At 42.8% G+C, this 19,963-nt stretch overlaps 2 protein-coding genes across 2 annotated transcripts in view; one reads left to right on the top strand and one right to left on the bottom strand.

Annotated features, from left to right (window-relative positions):
* cnih2 (cornichon family AMPA receptor auxiliary protein 2) overlaps positions 1-14,862 on the bottom strand; it is an 18,215-nt gene extending 3,353 nt beyond the window's left edge. The window contains exons 1-7 of the mRNA XM_061299664.1: positions 14,035-14,862; positions 3,440-3,590; positions 2,992-3,240; positions 1,524-1,592; positions 708-755; positions 320-432; positions 108-251 (exon numbers count right to left, since the gene is read on the bottom strand). Of these exons, the coding sequence (XP_061155648.1) occupies positions 108-251; positions 320-432; positions 708-755; positions 1,524-1,592; positions 2,992-3,072 (455 nt within the window). The 5' untranslated portion in view covers positions 3,073-3,240; positions 3,440-3,590; positions 14,035-14,862. The remainder of the gene's footprint in view (positions 1-107; positions 252-319; positions 433-707; positions 756-1,523; positions 1,593-2,991; positions 3,241-3,439; positions 3,591-14,034) is intronic.
* On the top strand, positions 10,011-19,963 carry slc8a4a (solute carrier family 8 member 4a). The gene is made up of 7 exons (XM_061299670.1): positions 10,011-11,361; positions 11,432-11,949; positions 15,828-15,934; positions 16,181-16,299; positions 16,462-16,561; positions 17,302-17,574; positions 18,715-19,963. Exons 1-7 carry the CDS (start codon positions 10,039-10,041, stop codon positions 19,092-19,094), a joined length of 2,820 nt encoding a protein of 939 aa, XP_061155654.1. The 5' UTR covers positions 10,011-10,038; the 3' UTR covers positions 19,095-19,963.

Genomic DNA, 19,963 nt, shown 5'->3' with positions numbered 1-19,963 from the left:
CACGGCCGACTTTCATGTCAATTTATAGTTGAACCCAAAATATTGGATATTAACATGTGCAGTGTAAATACAGCCCTGCAGCGTGAAAACAGAATTGAACCACCTACCTGTAGAGATAATAGAAGAACGAGACAAGATAAAAGCCCAGCTTACACCACGACTCCTTCTGACAGTAATTGAGGATGTCAGCGTTCATCACACTCACGGGATCGTACATAACCTCGGACCCATCGGCCGGTCGATGGAAAAACCTGAGATGAATAAGATAAAGCTATCTTACGTACGTACGGCATTTGGAAGATTTCCGTGCAAGTCGTACCTCCACAGATGGTAGAAGAGAAGAGGGATATTTAGTCCAAGTGTGACCCACTCTGCAGCACACATGAACATTAGGCAAAAGAGTCCATGGATGGAATACTCTGGCACCACCAACTAAACAGCAGAAGTATGCATAAGAGGAGTATACAATATATACTGTGTGCTGAAATACACAAATGGCTTTCTCTGATGATAATATGGAGAACAATCCCTACGATGTATGTCTGAAGCAGTGTGTGGGTGTGGAGAGAAGCACCAAAGGTGGCTCCATGTGAAGTGAATAGTGTGCGTCATGGCGGTCCCGCTAGCGGCAGAGACAAATAAAGCCCCCCTGGTGTTGTTATCGAGCCGAGCCGAGCTGAGCCAGGTGAAAAATTGAAATCACTCACTCTGCGAAGAAGGTTGCAGATTCGCTCGATATTGAGAATCCTTTCCCTCTGTGGATCAGACACAAAAGGAAAAATGTTCATCCATTTCTTCCTTTCAAGTGAAATCAATTCCTTTTTAACAAAATATTCTTTTTGTTCTGGATTTAGGAAATCATTGGCACAAGTGTGCTTCAATGTTGTAGCCGAAGGGAACGTTTGTCATTTCACACCCGGACTGATAACAACTAACTTCTTTCAAGAACAAAAACACTTTAGTGGGTTTCCCTTTGAGGCTGATCTTGTGATTTGCCACTTTCATTTTGTCAGTGTTGCCCTTGGAAGAATCATAAATCCCTGCTGTTACTTTTCTGAGGGAGACCATTGTCATCAAAGTTGAGTATCAAAGATGTGGTCATGTTCTTGGCTGGGCTTCAACTTATCGGTTCACCTTCAAATCTCCATGACTGGATAATTAAGGAGAAGATGCTATGCTAACTATGGAAAGTTAACCTATGGGAATTTTTCTGGACATTCTGGCTGGCCCAGACAAAGGTAAAGCTAGGTAAAGATATTTCTATTCTTTGAAGTGTGTGTGTGTGTGTGTGTGTGTGTGTGTGTCTGGCATGCCTCCACACTCCCACAGCCCGATTTCACAGTTTCCTCTCCCACTCCTCATCACTCTCACTTTGCGGCTTCACATTGTTCCCGAAACGTTCGCTAAGACTCTCACAGCTGATGCCAAATTGCAAAAATGAAACTGTATATTATCTGTATTTGTGAATTCTCAGAATGTTTTTTTTTTTTCTGCGTGCATATTTAACACGAGACGATTCTTACCGCTCTGGTGGGATTACTCTGGTCGATGGGGTTTTTGAAGTCTGTGCGCAGTTCGTCAAAGGCGATAATCTGAAACATAGCGCACGTGATGCTTTCCGCTTGTGATCGGAACGAGCATTTTCATGTCATGACTCTCTCCATCGTTTGTAAACAGATACAGTTGCCATAGCAACAAGGCAACCCCCCTCAGTGGCTTCCATGGTTACTCATGTAGCCAACATACCATCTGATTGGCTGAGAGACAAATTGAATTGGGATATTCTCGTTGAGCCATGATCGTAGTTTGATAAGCTTTTTAATCACACGGTTGAACGTCAGGCAAGCCAGATGGCTTTGCCGTTTCGCCGCCCTCCCTCCCGCTCGCTTTCTCACACGCCGAATGACAAATATGTAGTCACGCGTTTGTCATTTACAGTCTGAAGTTGAAATGATATTGTCAGTGTGGTCGCGGAAGTCTCCGCTGACGTCTGTGCAAATTTTTACTGACAAATATTCCCGATTGGCAATATGATGCTGCTTCCCTGAATTCATTATGAGCAAGTTTGCTGTGGTGTTTGAGGAGCAGCTTTATTGTCAACACACACCGACGGAGCCACAGAAAATCACAAATAAACTGGTCTGATGAGAATTTAGTCGGACCTTTTCCAAAACCTAAGCGTCAGTCTCTCCATTTTTTCCTTTTTTTTTCGGATTGAGCATCTCTGTAATAAGCATATATGTACGTTTACATTTTACGTAGCGGTTTTCAGACCGAGTACTTCAACTCTGAAGTCACCGATAGTATTTTTGATAAACAAAATGCCCCCCTGAAAACCAATGAAAAGAAATTTTCCAAATATAGTATTTTCCTGAAAATCGCATGAATTGAATGTCATTTTTTTTTATTCTTCTTTGTAATTTCCAGCTTCTGATCATAAAACCACCACAATGCAAGATGCTATTGTAGTTTTTCCATCATACAGTAATCTGCAATTTGAACGCATGGATGAACTCAGTATACCGTAATTTTTGGACTATAAGACTATAAGTTTTTTTCATAGTTTTTCGACTTATACTCAGGAGCGACTTATATACATTTTTTTCACTTTTTTGGCCATTTTATGGCTGGTGCGATTTATACTCCGGTGCGACTTATAGTCCGGAAATTACGGTATATGCTGGAAAACATCTCAGTGTGGGATTACACACATCCACATTTCAGAGACCCCCATTGTTTGCCGAGAACAATACGTCACATGATGCTTTCCACAGGGAATTACAAAGCGCCTGACAGTGACATACATGTGCAATTACTTTGCTGTCCGGAGCTACAATATGGCATAATTACTTCCATTTATCCCCTGCCACGAGATAAACACTCCTCTGAAGTATCCACCTGATCACCTCTGGAGAAGATGCGACGTGTCGCGTGGGTGGATGGATGTGTTTTTGTCTTGTTTGTGTGGATCCACTTAATTGCTATACTCACCTGCCAGATGACAAAGAAGATGAGGGCGGCGCACAGCACCAAGGTGAGCATGTAGCAGAAGGCCGCAAAGGTGAACGCCATGGCAGTGCCGGCCAGCCTGACGACAAGACTGGAGGAGAGAAGGCGAGGGAACCCCCACCTTTGTCTCGCTCGCTTGGTCTGTGGCTTCCTGCACCCTTCCTCTCTCTCTCTCCCTCTCTCTCCCTCAGGGGAGATTTGTCTTTCTCAGTTTGACGCCCTCAGGTACAACTAATGAGAGAATTATTGATTAAAGATGGTTCGTGGCAAATAAGACTAGCGAAGCATTTGTTTGTCATCGTGTTAGCCCAACTGTTGCCTACTTGATGTCTCATTACAAGGATGACAGAAAATTTGAGGCTACAATAATGTCAACATCACAAGACAGGTAGCATGGACTGATATGTTGTAAATATTGAGCAGAGAATACCTGAATCTGGCTGGTGACGCGTCTGCCACAGAAGAGAACATTCCACTCCATCCACGTCTTGGTCAATTTGGATCGACAGCATGTCACAACTCTCTTCTCGCATCCCTAAACCATCTCCGTGCATGAACGGTTAAAAGAGGCTGGTTTGATTCTTCAGGGAAAAAACAAATTAGTCCTGCTCTTTACTCTCTCCCTGTCCTCTGTTTTTTTTTTTTTAAGATCTAAGAAGAGAACATGTATTTTCTCCCTACTGTCCGTCTGAGAGAAGGATTTCTATCATGCTCAACATTAGGAGCAGCCAATCGCATCACCCCGTTTTCCCTTCTGCTCTGATTTGCTCTCTCCTCTCTCAACCCTCGACGTCTTCTGTCGCTTATGCCAGCTCTCTCTCCCCGTCCCTCTCTCACTCGCTCTCTCTCTCATTTATTCATTTTCATAAACGCCTGGTCCCCAGAGACTGGTGAGGGGGCAGAGCAAGCACAAAATGTTTTCCCCCTTTTGTCTGCACCTCTATTGCACCCGTTCACAAATCATATTTCCAACCTCACGTTCCAAAAGTCTGCTAGATGAATAGTGCTGCCTTTAAATTCATTCTTATGTCATAGATGGAAGTGATTGAAGACTGGAAAGAGACACCAGCAGCTCCTGTCAGTCGTTTGACAATTCAGTGGAATAACATAACACGACAGCCAAGCAGCTGTAGACACTTGGTGAAACCAGGTCCTCAAAGGGTGAGGGTCTCATTTCATAACACTCTTCAGTGTCTGATTTTTATTCACTTTCAAGTGAAAGGACCCAAAAATACACAATAAACTGCAAATGTTAAGTAGCCTGTCAAAATTGCAAGAGCATGTTAAAATATCTTGTATATTTTCAATTGTGTGTATCTTTGCCTTCAAGTTCTGCACTACTTTGAAATAAATCATTTGATTGAATTGGCAGCTAGTGGTTTGAATGCCTGCATCTCAATGTTATTATTGTATTTAGTATGGAAATGTTGCCAGTTGATGCTTGGAAGAACAGAAACAATTGAAATACATTTAAATAATTGATAACACGCAGATTATCCATAAATGGCTGTAGTCTGCCCTCTAGTGGTAGTAAATGGTATTGGGAACTGGTATAGATAATTTATCGCTTTATAATAAATGAAAGCTTTGCGCGGGTATTCGATCAAATAGATGTAGATATAAAGCTTATTCATACATATAAATTATGACAAATGATCACAAGTGGCGTTCATTAATTTATGGGACAAATGTAAATGACACCACTCAACACGTCCTTACTACATTTTTAATCAGAGATGCAAGTAATCTTTCCCAGATTTTTTTTTTTTTGCAGATTCTAAATCCGCCCTTGTTTTTCTCTAACGTGAGCTTTTCAAAATGATCAATCAAAAATAAAAATATACAGAAGACATATTAAAACCGATTCAGATTTCCTCTACGTGCAATCACTTCACAATGTGCTGCCTCCATTATTTCTATAATGATAAAAAAAAAAAAAATGACACTGACGTCTAATTCCCTGGATATGGTATGTTCGAATTAGTTTGATGCTGCAGATGAAGAATGACAGATACTAAATGAACCACAAGATGGCGACACGCTGGAGACAGCAACAGATGGTCACAGTAGGCCTCTAACAGGACTGATTAACAAATGAAGTCACCGCTTGCTGCTAAATTCCTGCTGTGGAACATCTCTAGATGTTGCCATTCTGACTACACAGAAAAAAATCCACATTGCTAACGTCTTGATGGAAAAGCAATGAACCTCAGTCGCTTGGCTTCGGTGGGACTCCAGGAATTGCTTTGTGAATTGAGCTACTAAGCGCAGCATTTACAAGGATATTGCAGCGAGGGTTGTATCCATCCCAATGGAACTATATGACGTTAGCATCGCAAAATGACCTGCTGCCCTTTGGGCCTAAATTCAATATGTGTTTCAGTCAATAAGCTAGCAATATAAAAAAAAAGAGCCTTAAACAAGCCCAGAAATATTACACTTGACCCAAACATGCGGCTTTCTATTATCAATCTGACATATTTGCAATATTCAATATAATGTTGTGTGTGCCCTGTGACTAGTAATGGCACATTATATAAAAAAGAAAATTGTGTGTTGTCATCATTTTGTGGCAACAAGAATGCTGCACTTGCACTCCATTGGCAGCATAAGTTTGAAGACATTTTTTTTTTTTTCCATAGAGAATACCTTCAATACATTCACTGCCATTGACGGCTATAGACGTCAAAGATCAGGGCTGGCAGTGAACGTGAAACTCCAGACAGGACCTCAAGTTCTTAAAAGCATTAGAAGCAAGCTTCTTTTGGATGATGTCAGCATTTGGATGACAAATATGCTCAGTACATCATCTCCGAGTCACTAAGCGTCATTATCACACTTCTTAAGGTGATGTCACATCATCAAAGCTAAGAGGATGGTCTTCCCTGAGACCTTAGCGACAGGAGTTGTCGATAAAGCGAAAAAACAAAAGTCCGACATTTCAAAACAATGTACTTGCATCACAGATTCAAGGTAAAAAAAATCCTCATTTTAACCGATGCATCTGAATTTGTGCTCATTTGTATTTTCGCTCTCTACGCTTTTTAGCTCTCATTTTTTTCATTCAAGCAGAACTAAATCATTTCTTTGTACGATTCAAAGTGATGTTTTCATTTCAGCGTGCTTTTCATTAGGTTTCAAATAAAGTGAAGCACCTGTCTGCAAACGTCTTGCCAGTATCGCAGAAGATCTTTTGCACATTTAATATTTAAAAAAAAAAAAGCTTTGGGTATATAACTTCTGGCTAAGCTGAACGATGATGTCATTTTTCAACTTCAGGGTCATGGGGAGCTCATGGAGCCTATCTCAGCTAACTTTGGACAAAGGCAGACTTCACCCAGGACCGGTTGGCAAAGTGATCCAGAAAACCAAAGAGACTTATTTACATTAAATAACAGGCAAGTGAATCAATAACACACAAAACTGCATTCAATTTTGTTGCTATTCAAAACTGATTGGCTCCAGTGACCCCTGAATAAGGTTCAACTCAAACAGGAAGAACGACAAGCTCATGCCGCCATGCTGTCGTTGCTTAAATAATACTATTGCACTTCAAACAACAAGGCTCATTTTTGTGAGTTATTAAAGGGAACAGCTTATAGCAAAGCACAAAATAAGGGATGCCATCGTACTAATGAGCTTAAGAACATCCAAAGTCCACCTGCAGCAGGCGCACAATGTACAAACAACTGCGCTGCATCCTGCAGCTATTGTTTCCAATATCTCCTCATTTCCCATAATGAGATGATCGTTTCATGAGAAACAGATCGATGCGGTGCAGTTTTACACCACTGCAACCCACAACCGGTTCCGGCGTACGTGCCGGTGACAGTGTGATAGTGTCGCTTCGCATTATTTGTCTTTTTTTAAAATTTATTCTAAAGGCAGACTTTTGAACCTCTCCTAGGGAATCTTACAAGACTATCCCAGGTGTGCCTAATAAAGTGGTCTTTTTGGGGGCGGGGAGGGGGGGGGGCTCTCCTAGGCGACAACAGGTGACGGGTGCCGCTGAGCGATGAGTGATGATGTCAAACAAATCGGAGTAAAAGAGTCGTTCGCCGTGGTCTCCTGATGCGCAGTGAGAAGGTCCAAATCGAGCGTGTGTCGTCTCCTCCCTTGTCTCCACTGCAGTGTTCCTGCTTTTCCTCCTTCTCGCTCCTCGCCTCTGGTGCCAAGGCTGCATGCCCACCGCAAGAGTAAGACTCGAACACTTGTATTTATTTATTTATTTGCTTTTTCGGGCACCGCGCACTCTTCATCTCGTGCACCAGCAGCAGCTCGCTCGTTATCCATTTTGCCCTGGCTTGTTCTCGCGCTCCATCACCATCCATCCATCCATTCACGCCTTTTCTCATGTGTGCACTGCGTTACCCCCTTTGCTCAAAAGCGCAAGGCTTCTCCCCTCGTTTTTTTTTTTTTTGATTTTCTCAACTACTCTGTACATTCGTCGGATTAAAAACACTCTTTCCTAAAACGGCACTTTAGGGGGATTTGTGACTCATTCCGCGGGAGGCTAAAGAGAAAAGAGTCGCTCATATTTTACGCACCAACATTCGAGCTGCGGGTGAATGAACGTGTGTTGTAAGTCTATTATCTAAAAAAAAAAATGTTTTGCCACAAGAAGTAACCCGGAGGTGTCAAGTTGGAATTCCAACACATTCGCAAGATGGAATCTTGCTGCGTGGACTGCCTCGTTTGCTCATCTGCAGGCAAGGAGAGCAATAAGCAGGCGATTTCTCGGAGCACATGTGGCGCTGCTGTGCTGTGCGAATCAAACGGAGTCGTCAATTAGTCCCTCACGCACATCCTGCTGCGAAGAATCGACTTTTCTTTCCCTGCAACTGCCATGTTGTCATAATTAGATTTCACCCTTTTTTTTCTCTCTCTTCAATTTTCTCCAGTGAAGTCCATTCGGTATTTCTTTCTAAACATGATTTGGAAAATGCCTTCACGGGGAAGCCCTTCTTGTCTGCTTTGATAGTGTTGAAAAACATTTGATCTAAATGTTTTTTTCCCCCCCCTCCTGCACAGAGAAATGCAAAGTACTTTCCACTTCTGACGCTTTCTCCTTCAAACACCAAGCGCACTCAACAACTTGCAAGGTGAGTCTCAATGTTTTTTCCAGATGTTAAATATAGACAATTCATGTTTGACAACTTCCAGTCTTTGCCCAACTGCTGCATCTTCCATCCTATAAGCTGTTTTGCCACGTTGGATTTTTACGATAATTGGCTCACATTAAATTCCTTAAACAGTGGTCTTTAAGATAATAAACAACAAATGACACCTAAGAATAATGATAGTAATTATGTAATCAAGTATTTAATCATCCATAATAATTGAATAGATTTTTAGCATAGGTAAACAATTCAAATTGAAGCCATTACATACTGTGTGTAGGCTTATAAATAAATAAATAAATAAATAAATAAATAAATAAATAAATAAATAAATAAATAAATAAATAAATAAATAAATAAATAAATAAATAAATAAATAAATAAATAAATAAATACTCTTTGGACAGAATCGCGAGTTGAGGAAAAAGTCAACACCTGAAATAACAAGTCATTGTACTCGCCGTTGTTGGCAAAGGTGTGCTAAACAAGAGAAACATTTCTCCTCCCGTAATCCCACCACTTGGTAAGCTTCCTATTTCCATAGAAACAGCACCCACTCAACATTTGTGCAGAAGAAATTGCATTCAATTTGATCAGATTAGTGGAACAACAAAAATCCAAGACTTAAATTGGCAGGGCTGAGTTCCCTTCCAAAAGGAGCATCCCTTCTTGTTTCGTCTTCAGGATGATTAATCTTAAAGCCTTTGAAGCATTAAATCGTCTGTACGGGATTTTCCAAGAGTCGAGATGACACGCTGGAAGACATCCTCGGGCGTTTTTTCAACAGTCGCTGTCCGTGGTGCTGATGTGTTACACCATCTGAGCAACGGTGCCATGGCAGTCATGTTGCTGCTCCTGCGCAATCTGTTTCTCATCTATCGGAGGTGTCTCGGAAAAAAACGAAAAAATAACGTACGTCTCGGCTTCACCTTCACGGTGACCGTGAGCTGCTAGGTCAGAGTGAAGATTTGCAAGCGTTTCCCTTGCTGCATGTCAATGAGAGCGTTAAACGTTGTCACATCATCTCCGATGTAAGCAGCCAACCTATTTTTGAAACGCTCTTAAAATTTTGATCAGGCGCATTAGATTACACCTTCCCCCGTGTGCTGTTTTCGCTCAGTGTTCATATTGACGCTGATGTGGAGCCTCCGACTTCCATGGGCTCTCCACTCTGAATTATTCACCCGAGCTGTTCAAACGGCTGCTAAGAAAAACACCGTGAAGAACTTTTCCCTCAGATGTTCTTTAAATGGCTTTCGTAAAGACGCCCGTCAAAGACTTTTTTCCCCAAACACATAATCTAGTACAATTATGTTTGTTCGGAGCCAATTCCCCCCCCCCAAGGCTGAAATGTTCTCATTCAGCGGTGTATTTATAGTTTTAAAATGGTGGCACAGCAAAGCCATAAAATTAGGTTACTGAGGTCTTAAAAAATGCATTAAATGGCACATCAATCTTTCCCAAATCGTTATGAAACAAGTGGAGGAAAATTACAAAAAATATATCTATATAGCTCCGATTATATTTGACTGCGTCTTTATGGAAAAAGAGCCAAAGCATGTTCACAATCACATCGGAAGTCTATTCTTTCTTATTCTACACCCGAGGTTTATTTTTAGCATCCCATCCAACTCGACGCGACTGAGTCACTTTCCCTCTTCGTAATGCGGGTGCAAAGGTGAACGTTTCCACCGGGCGCTTTTTCGCGCAAAATTATCACATTGTGTGGGAGCGGGGCAGGCTAACGCCAATGACTCAACGATTAATACTTGCCAATATTTCTGCTTTTCCGAGCTATCGTTTGCATCCAAAAGAGCACAAGTGCTCGAATTACAATCTTCCATCCAAATGTATCTTTGCCCCTTTTCTTCTTGCAGAGGTCCATGAATTAGAAGAGTAAACGGCGGCCATGTTTCTGCAAAAGCCGACTCCATCTTGTGTCTACATCTCGGTCCTCCTCCTGCTGCTCCCGGGAGTCACCCACGTATCTCGAGGCAGCTCCAGTCATGAAGATCCGGGAAGCTCTCGGGGCAACTGCACCAGTGAAGATAACTGCTCCGATGGGGTGGTGCTGCCCATGTGGAATCCTCAGAACCCCGTGGTGGGTGATAAAGTGGCTCGAGCCATTGTTTACTTTGCGGCTCTCATCTACATGTTCCTGGGCATGTCCATCATCGCCGATCGCTTCATGTCATCCATTGAGGTCATCACCTCTCAGGAAAAAGAAATCACCATCAAGAAGCCCAACGGCGAGACCACCACCACCACCGTACGCATTTGGAACGAGACCGTGTCCAACTTGACCTTGATGGCTCTAGGGTCGTCGGCCCCGGAGATCCTTCTGTCCGTCATCGAGGTGGTGGGGCATAATTTCGAATCGGGCTCGCTGGGACCGAGCACCATCGTGGGCAGCGCCGCGTTCAACATGTTCATCATAATAGCCATCTGCGTTTACGTGGTGCCAGAAAACGAGACCCGCAAAATCAAGCACCTGAGGGTTTTTTTCGTCACTGGCGCCTGGAGCATTTTTGCCTACATCTGGCTGTACCTCATCCTGTCGGTCTTCTCCCCCGGCGAGGTGGAGGTTTGGGAGGCGGTCCTCACTTTTCTCTTCTTCCCACTCTGCGTGCTGCAAGCTTGGATCGCCGATCGCCGTCTGCTCTTCTACAAGTACGTCCACAAACGCTACCGCGCCGACAAGACTCGAGGTATCATCATCGAAACGGAAGGGGAAGCCATGTTTACCAAAACCGACTTGGAGATGGACGGTCAAGGGGTCAACTCCCACGGAAACCCCAAAGAGGCTCTGGATGGGATGCTGGAGGGGGTGGAGGAAGGTGGAGGGATGAATCCCGAGCAGGACCAAGAAGAGGAAGCGAGAAGAGATATGGCTCGCACTCTGAAGGACCTCAAGCAGAGGCATCCAGAGAAGGATATGGAGCAGCTGATCGAAATGGCCAACTACCAAGTCTTGGTCCAACAACAGAAGAGCCGAGCCTTCTACCGTATCCAAGCCACGCGGATGATGATCGGAGCCGGGAACATTCTGAAAAAGCACGCTGCCGACCAAGCCAGGAAGGTGGTGAGCTGTCATGAGGCCAGTGGACAAGAAGAAGACCCCAACACTATCTACCTGCAGTTTGACCCCTCCCATTACCAGTGCTTTGAGAACTGCGGCTCCTTGAAGCTCTCGGTCAGCCGGCACGGAGGAGAAGCCGGCTGCACGGTGAAGGTGAGAAGAAAATAATGAATCATTTCAGCCACCAGAAGGTCAATCCGCGCTTTTATTTTCTCCTCGATAGGTTGACTACCGCACAGAAGATGGCACCGCCAACGCCGGATCAGACTACGAGTTCGCCGAGGGCACTTTGGTCTTCAAGCCCGGCGAGACCACCAAAGAGTTCACCGTGGGCGTGATCGACGATGACATTTTTGAAGAAGACGAACACTTCTACGTGCGCCTCAGCAACCCCCGCATCGTGCACCGAGCCGAGGTCTCCATCTTGGATCCCCGTTCCATCTCCACCAGCAACAGCATGGCGGGCATTTCCTCACACGTCCCGCCAAAAGCCGCGCTGGGTAACGCCGACACGGCGACGGTCACCATCTACGACGACGATCACGCCGGCATCTTCACCTTCGAGAGCAAGTGCACCAGGGTCAGCGAGAGCGTGGGAAACATGCAGGTCAAAGTTCACCGGACCTCCGGCGCCAGGGGCAAAGTGGCTGTGCCTTACCACACCGTGGAGGGCACGGCCAAGGCTGGCGAGGACTACGAAGAAGTATCCGGCAAGCTGGAGTTTCAGAACGATGAGACCATGTGAGTGATCCAATCTATTTTATGACTCTTAGTCACCTTGATTGATTTATGAACTTGTCAGCGAACATAGCTGATAGCATAGCATATTTGTATTCTATCAATGATGTCATCAGCAAGTGGGTTGACTCCATTTTGATCACGTTAGTGACTTGGAAGCTGAAATCACCAATGAGGGGGGGAAAGAAAAAAACGGCAGGAGGAAGACAGAAAAGGAAAGCAGCCATTAAAGTGCGCTTACCAGATCATTTTAAATCAGCAAATTTACGGAGCTGATGGAAGCAGATGCCGAATGTTTGCTTTCTGCTGTGAAATGATTAAGAGGAGCATTTCCACAGCGGGAGAAACACTGACTAAAACCTGTCAAATAAATGTGTCTGTGCAAGCAGGATTGCAGGGTTAGTGAGTGGGAGTATTGTGTGGGTCGGCTGAGCGCACCGAGGGAGGCAGGGAGGGAAAAAAAAAAAAAAAAAGACTCGGCAGGTGAATACACAAAGAACTTACATCTCCCCATTTTTCTCCTTCTCCAACATTGCTGGTGCATTTTGGAATGTTTCATAAAAGCTGCATCATCCTAAATGTTACTCCAAGGGCTTACTGAAAAAGATTTTCCGGAGCAATTACAGCAAGTTGAACGAGATTCACCGGGCTCCCTAATGATCTTCACATACTGCAGGAGCTGGGCTTAATGAGCCAATAGCGCACAACAAAGGAACATTTTGTATTTGCGTCGGAGGACCGGCCGATGCTTAGTGTTCATTAGATTATTACCACAACACGTCTTGCTTAGAAGACAACGAGAAAAAAAACAACACTAATGATTTCTCTCAGCCTCCGAGAGGATGAAAAAGACCAATTTCTTCCATATTAATTAAGCTCCGTTTGACTGCCGTACAAAATCATCAATCAGATGTACCTAATAAGATGGCCAAGGAGTGAGCAGTACTGTGTGTCCTCCTTTTTTTTTTTTTCTTCTTCTACTGGTTGCTCATAATGTTCATCCTTCAAGCGCGACGACACACTCTCACCCATCCAAATGAATCTGTCCACATATGTGTCACAAAAAGCATTTCGAAATGAACAATTCTGCGGCGGCGTTCAAGACGAGCCTCTGAGCCAAAGCAAATCATCTGAACATGCTTTGTTTGTGGAGGATTTGAAGCTTTGTCTTTGTGCATCCGTTTTTTGTTTGCGCCTCGCTACGTGTGCCGCAACACACCAGTTGAGGCCAAAGCGGATAACAGGGCCGGTTACATAAGCTCAAATAAAAAGCTCGGTGAGTGGAAGAGTGTGGAAAGCGAAATCAATAGCTGGTGTTCTTAACTCCTCTGGCTTAATGTTGCTTCCAATCAATAAACATTGCCAAGTTTGTGACACATGTGGATAAAAGCAGCATGCTGATATATTTCAAGCACTTTCAAAAAACACATTCAAGAAAAAAAGAAGCACATATGGTCATTCAAGGACTTGTTTAGTTAAGATGAATAATAAAAAAAAGAAAAAGTTCATGAGCTCCCGGAAGAGTTACCAAGCTAATAAATATAACAAGAAGCATCTGGTTGTAAAATTTAAAAGCTGTTTTCCTCAAGGTAGAAAGAAAAACAGGGATGTTAATCTTGAACAATTCCGCTTTTTTAGATTTGATGTTGTGAGAGGACAATATATCAGGAGGAAGCTCAGTGCCTTGCGTCTGGCTTTATTTATACTCTGAATGATTGATTTGCTGGCTAAATCCCAAATGTGTCAAGATCCTAATATTGCCCGTGGATATGAGAAACCTATTTCTTGGTGCTGCCGCTTTAGTGTTCATTTTCAGCACCGGAGTGCAGTTATTCATTATTATTTTTTTTTTTTTTTAAATTCGCGCCTCCTTTTTTGTAATGTTTATCGAGAAAGAATTGAAAACCTAAACTGGACCCATTTTTTTTTCTCTCTCAATATTTTTACCGGGTAATTCAATTGAGTACACAGTACTAAGACTACAGGCCAGTCATTCTCAACAATCGTGTGCACTCTCACACACACACACACACACACAAACTCAGTTCAACAAAGTCCACAAAGAAAAACAATCATTTCTTTACTTACTATGCATGTTGCTTGACTTGTGCCATGCCTTGCCTTGAGCATTCCTCTTCAAATATGGCTTTTATTCCATCGTTGCCACTCGAAGCAATTCTTTTTGTTGGATGTCTGATAGCATTCGTTTTAAAAAGAACTTCCCTTCATTGTATGGCTTTTTAGCCCGTGCAATGTTCCAAGCCAGTTGAGCCAGCAAGCGTTTGAGTGCTTCATCATTTTTTGGGGACTTGTTTTTCTGCCTGACTTTTCAAAGTGTCCAACTTGCAAAAGTCCTTATAAACGAGTTTGAGCCAATTGTCAACAGATCCAGTTCTAAGTATTATGTCCTTCCGGTCTTGACGGGATCTGACAAGAACCTCTGCAATGAGAGTTCGCTGTTACCCGCAGACTGCAAAAAAAAAAAAAAAAGAAAAAAAAAAATTCCTAAAGCTCATGTCAGCTCTCAGTGACACCCTGAACGCAATTTGAATTTAACAACCAATTTTAATATTCAAGAAATCGTTCCAGCATCACTTGTCCCTTCTCATTTGCATACGCAACATTACGTTTGGTCTAATTACCAGGGAAATGCATTCATTCAACTTTTTTTCTTTTTTTTTTGTGGGTGTGACATTCTTTGAGATAGAAATGACAACCAACAGTTTCTTCCTGTTGCTCTTCTTACATAAACGAGTTGCTTCACGTCACTCAACTGTCTTCTTCAGCATGGTCCTCAACATAACGCACCGGAGTTCTTTCTCCTTGTTGCCTGCGGGTTCTCCTTCCCTCTCCCATTGTCGTTGAAAATAAATCTGCTTTTCTTCTGTGAGCAAAAGGCGCTTCTTGCGTGTTGCTGCATCCTGGAAATAGACAAGCAGCCAACCACCCACCCACATATCATTAGGGAGGTGCAAAGAGATCGAGAAAGTCTCTGCAGGAGAAGGAAGCGAGCGACTGGAGAAAAATATGGAATCTCGGTCACAGTTTGACAGTGCGGCTTCACGAATGAAACTTCAAATAGTCCTGTAGCCTAGCAGGAGATGTCTGAAGGGCTTGTTTGATTTTTTCCATTATTATTATTTTTTTTTTACCCGAAAAGCATCTGAAATCATTGGCTCCAATGTATGGTGATGAAAAGTCTGCCCCCTTGTGGATTTACGGTGAAAAAAAAGAGCATATTATCCATTCGTTTTCTTAACCGCTTATCCTCACAATTATTATTATAAATGTATTTTCATGACATTTGGATTTAGTAATCATTGAAAAGAATATTTGACCTTGGTGATGAGGAAAAAGGTGAATTTTAGCTCCACAAAGAAAAAGCACAAACACAAAAATCCAAAACTCCTGGACGTCAGTTATTATTTTCAAAACAGTTTGCTGAATTAAATTGAACGGTTATTAAATTATTACATGGGATTCAGTTTCAGTTCACAAATGCTTAAAAATAAATAGGAATCTGTTGTTTTATGCAGGATTCACGATTGATAAGAGAAATAGTCTTGATGCTGCCGCCCAGCTTTATTCTTTTTATAAATATTTTTTTTTTCCATCGAAGATTTTCAGCAGCATTTTGTTCAACTGGCGAGCTGCTATCTTCGCATACTGTCGAACAGCTCTTCGTGATTCATTGTGTGGGCCGCTTCTGACTACAAATGCTTGTATTTGGATTCTAAAGTTAAAGCTGGCCTTCGAAGCCTCCTGTTTTTTGGGCAGCCAGCCAACAAATGCATTGGTCTTGTCCAGATGCTTGCAATTTCTGAAATGATTGAACTCATCCGTTGATGGATGTCATCCCCGTGGCTTTTTTGACCTTTCAGGAAGATGCTGAACGTGAAGATTATCGACGATGAGGAGTATGAGAAGAACAAGACTTTCATGATTATTTTGGAGGAGCCCATTTTACTGGAAGTGGGACAGAGACACGGTGAGAACAAGTGACACATTCCACACGCTGACGAATTCTCCCTTTTTCTATCGCACCTTATTGACATGTGTGGGAAGGTACTTTTCGTTTGAAATGCTCACCACGTAGGTATGATGTCTTTACGATTTAACTCGCACATTAGACGCGGTCAAGGTCTAAAATGGGACCTGTGAGTCATTATCTGCCTCATTAGCACTAGTGCGGGGCTAGCTAGGTAACCAGACTGACACTTATTCACATTTACAGGAGATAATAATGATAACAAGACGGCGGTAGGGCCTGAAGACGTGGCGAAGATGGGCTGCCCTTGTCTGGGGGAACATACAAGCATGGAAGTGGTCATTGAGGAGTCCTATGAATTTAAGGTAATTCCTCATAGTGCCTTTCAGTCTTCATTTTCCGGTTCCATTTTTATTTTATTTTATTTCTGCATTGGTGGAAAAAAAAAAAGACCTTTGAATCAATTACGTTGACTCACTGTGGATCTCGGGGAAGGGCTTCATTCAATCGAGCCGTGTTTTTTGCAGAGCACGGTGGACAAGCTGATTAAAAAGACTAACCTGGCTTTGGTGGTGGGGAGCAGCAGCTGGAGGGAACAGTTTGTTAGTGCTGTCACTGTCAGCGCAGGTGAGTCTTCAAGCGTCTCATCACGTCACTGTGCTCCTGCGGGAAGTCGATATCGCCGTGAGCTTGATTTTGTTCGCCACTTGCTGCTGCTTAGCAGTCATTTTGTGCGGCGTCCCCGGGACCCTAAATGTTTGCTGGGAATCAATTTGAGAACAATTTTTTTCACCCCCACTCTGACCCCAAAGTGAGTGCTATTTTTAAACTTTTTACCTTCCTGCAACTCATCTCTCGCATTTTTTTCCTAATCCAGACAGACACTTGATTAAAAATGCACGAGGCCCATCATTAAAAACGGAACCCGCCAACTCTCTACAATTAATGGCCATCAAATATTTATAGCAATGTTTGCACTGTGGTGAACTTTTTTTTTTTTTTTTTTTTTAATCTCATCCTTTCGGGCAGCGTTCTTTGGGTTTCATGACCTTTTAGCATCGGCAGTCGTGCGCATAACATAAGCGCTAAAAAAAAAAAAGACTTGCGTGCTTGATGTTTCATTTTCTTCTTAACCTGCTCTTTCCACTTTTTTTCACCCTGAGTTCACTTCCGATTGCGTGCAGGGTTTATAAATAGAAAGAACATTTTCTACTTTTATTCGAGGCCCTCTCACACAATGATGGCTTTATTTAATGCTCCACCTGCGCAAACTAACGAGATGACTAAATGCTTTCCCGTCGGCAAAAATGCTGATATAATATTTCAGGTAGATGGCCTTCATCCATTCTTTTCCACCTTTCCCCTAGGTGATGACGACGAGGAAGAAAGCGGCGAAGAGCGTTTGCCCTCCTGCTTTGATTACATCATGCATTTTCTGACCGTTTTCTGGAAAGTGCTGTTTGCTTTCGTCCCACCCACCGAGTACTGGAACGGCTGGGCCTGCTTCTTTGTGTCCATCTCCTTAATTGGCGCCCTGACAGCCGTGACCGGGGACCTGGCCTCTCATTTCGGGTGCACGGTGGGGCTGAAGGACTCAGTCACCGCCGTGGTGTTTGTGGCCCTGGGCACGTCTGTCCCAGGTGAGTGTCTGATGTTGTTATGTCTGATGGTCGGTCTTGAGTGCAGCAGCTGTTTGGCGGAGAACTTTTTCACCTTTGCCTCGCTCTCTGTCTTAACACACTTGTCTGTATATAAGAACTTGCCTCTGTGCTGAGTCATTTTGTATCAAACTTTGATTTGTTTGGATATCTCAAGTTGCTTTGGGTGGGCGGAAATAACTACTTTCCTCTCCCATAAATGTTTCCTGATGGAGAGAATCAAAGAACATCTTTATGCACTCAGCGAGACTGCAACGTTGTGTGATTTTAAACATTTGCAAACTCACCTATTCGCTGACCCCAACCATTATTCGCTGGATATAAAAAAAAAAAAAAACAAGGGACTTGGTTCAAATGAGTTTAGGAGCTTGCTTTACACAAAAAGTACCTTGACTTGTGAGTTTAATTTATTACATGACCACACATAATTCAAAAGACTCAACATATTTCCTCAGTGAAATAAATGGACTCATCTGTTCCTTCCGGTGTGCCCACCAGGGGGCATTGTAATGCAAACACACACCAGGGAACAACTGACGCCGTTATGAAAGAAGCAGTTATTTTTATTCTTTTTTTTTTTTTTTTTTACAGAGGATAGAGAATGTGTTCAAGGGAGCAGTGTGTCTGTCTACATGTGTTGCTTCACTGTTTCTAAATAACTGTTGCTAAGAGGACTAGCTTGACTCATACTGTCAATAAACAGCAAGAGAACTGGCCATTATGTTTTATCTTTTTTTTTTTCACAGTTAGAGCAAGCGCTGAGTGCTCAGGATTTACGCACAGATCTTCTGTCACAATGTGCTTTTTTTTTTTTTTTTTTACATGTGTGGGCGAGGTTTATGAAACGTAGCAATGGAGAGAAGTGCCATCAGCCTTTCGGGTAGAGTGCCCTCCAGATTATATAATAGTCCATTATTTTAGAACATTATTTTAAGTCGTTTAGCCTAGCTTAACAACACATTTTATGACAGGGAGCTCCAAAAAAAAAAAAATCTTCACTCTGCCTATTCAGACTTGATGAACGAGCAAGCAATTAAAATGTTCTCTTCAAGGTTCATCTTTGTGCAAACTTCTTGAGTTGTATTTTTTTTTAATCCTCTCACTTCTTATTTTGTGTTCCAGACACATTTGCCAGTAAAGTGGCGGCCATCCAGGACCAATATGCTGACGCATCCATCGGGAACGTGACCGGCAGCAACGCCGTCAACGTGTTCCTGGGCATCGGGGTGGCGTGGACCATCGCCTCTGTTTACTGGAAGTCCAAAGGCAAAAGTTTCAAGGTCCAGCCGGGTTCCCTGGCCTTTTCTGTCACCCTCTTCACCATCATGGCGCTGCTGTGCGTGGCGGTGCTGCTCTACCGCCGCCGTCCCGGCATATCGGGCGGAGAGCTCGGGGGCCCACGGACAGCCAAGCTCCTCACCTTCTTCCTCTTCCTCTCCATGTGGTTCATTTACATCCTGCTGTCCTCGTTGGAGGCCTACTGCCACGTGCCTGGCTTCTAAAACAGCCCAATGTCTTTTCACAAATGTTTACAAATGTTCCCTCTGCCACCTAAGTATTTTTTTTCTCTCTCTGTAAATCCAGTACTGTAATCCTTATTTTGCTGAGCCGACCTTGCATTATTGCTTCCTGTAACCCCGTGACCTTAGAAAGAGTTCTTACATTTTTATGCTATATGACTTTAGATCCAATTCATTTAAAAGCATCACAGAGGGAAAAGTAATTGTGTGCGCATTGGTATTTATGACTTGAGCTTTACATTCAATTTTCATTGTAATAGATGGACATTGTGGGTGCGGATTTTGTGAAAAAATTTTGTGTCCTGCACGCGTCAGAGTTTCTTGGAAATCTATTTTAAAGTAGAGTACGTATTGTTTGAACAATGACGTGTTGATGTGCTCCTGTGGTGTGAATCTCAGTAGTATTTCTTTTCAATACGCGTCACTAGTGTCACGTTTAGTACAGTCAGTCGAAATACATTTGATCGAAACAAATAAATACAATGAATCGCATAGGTCCCCGAGGGCAGAGTGCCTGCTTTAAATTGTGTTAACAATTTGAGCGTGTTTACATTTGTGCGTATGTGTGAACCGATTGGTGAAAGGCATCTTATCATAGTTCCACAAAGGTTCAGTGACATTTGTTATATTTCTTATCTATCGTACTGACACTGTGACCATTCGCTAGAATTTCTTTTAGAAAAGCACAGTTTAAAAAATAAATAAATAAAAAGCAAAAGTCCACTTTTGCGTCGAGTATAAGCACAATCACTGAACTGCTTTGGTGTTTGAGATGACGTGCCATATCAAACGATGAACTGTACAAACCTGAGTGTTATTTATTTAATTTGTAAAGCCATATTTACAGAATA

Source organism: Syngnathus typhle, linkage group LG15, assembly GCF_033458585.1.
Source record: "Syngnathus typhle isolate RoL2023-S1 ecotype Sweden linkage group LG15, RoL_Styp_1.0, whole genome shotgun sequence".
NCBI lineage: Eukaryota > Metazoa > Chordata > Actinopteri > Syngnathiformes > Syngnathidae > Syngnathus > Syngnathus typhle.
This window is presented reverse-complemented; position numbering and strand designations above follow the sequence as displayed.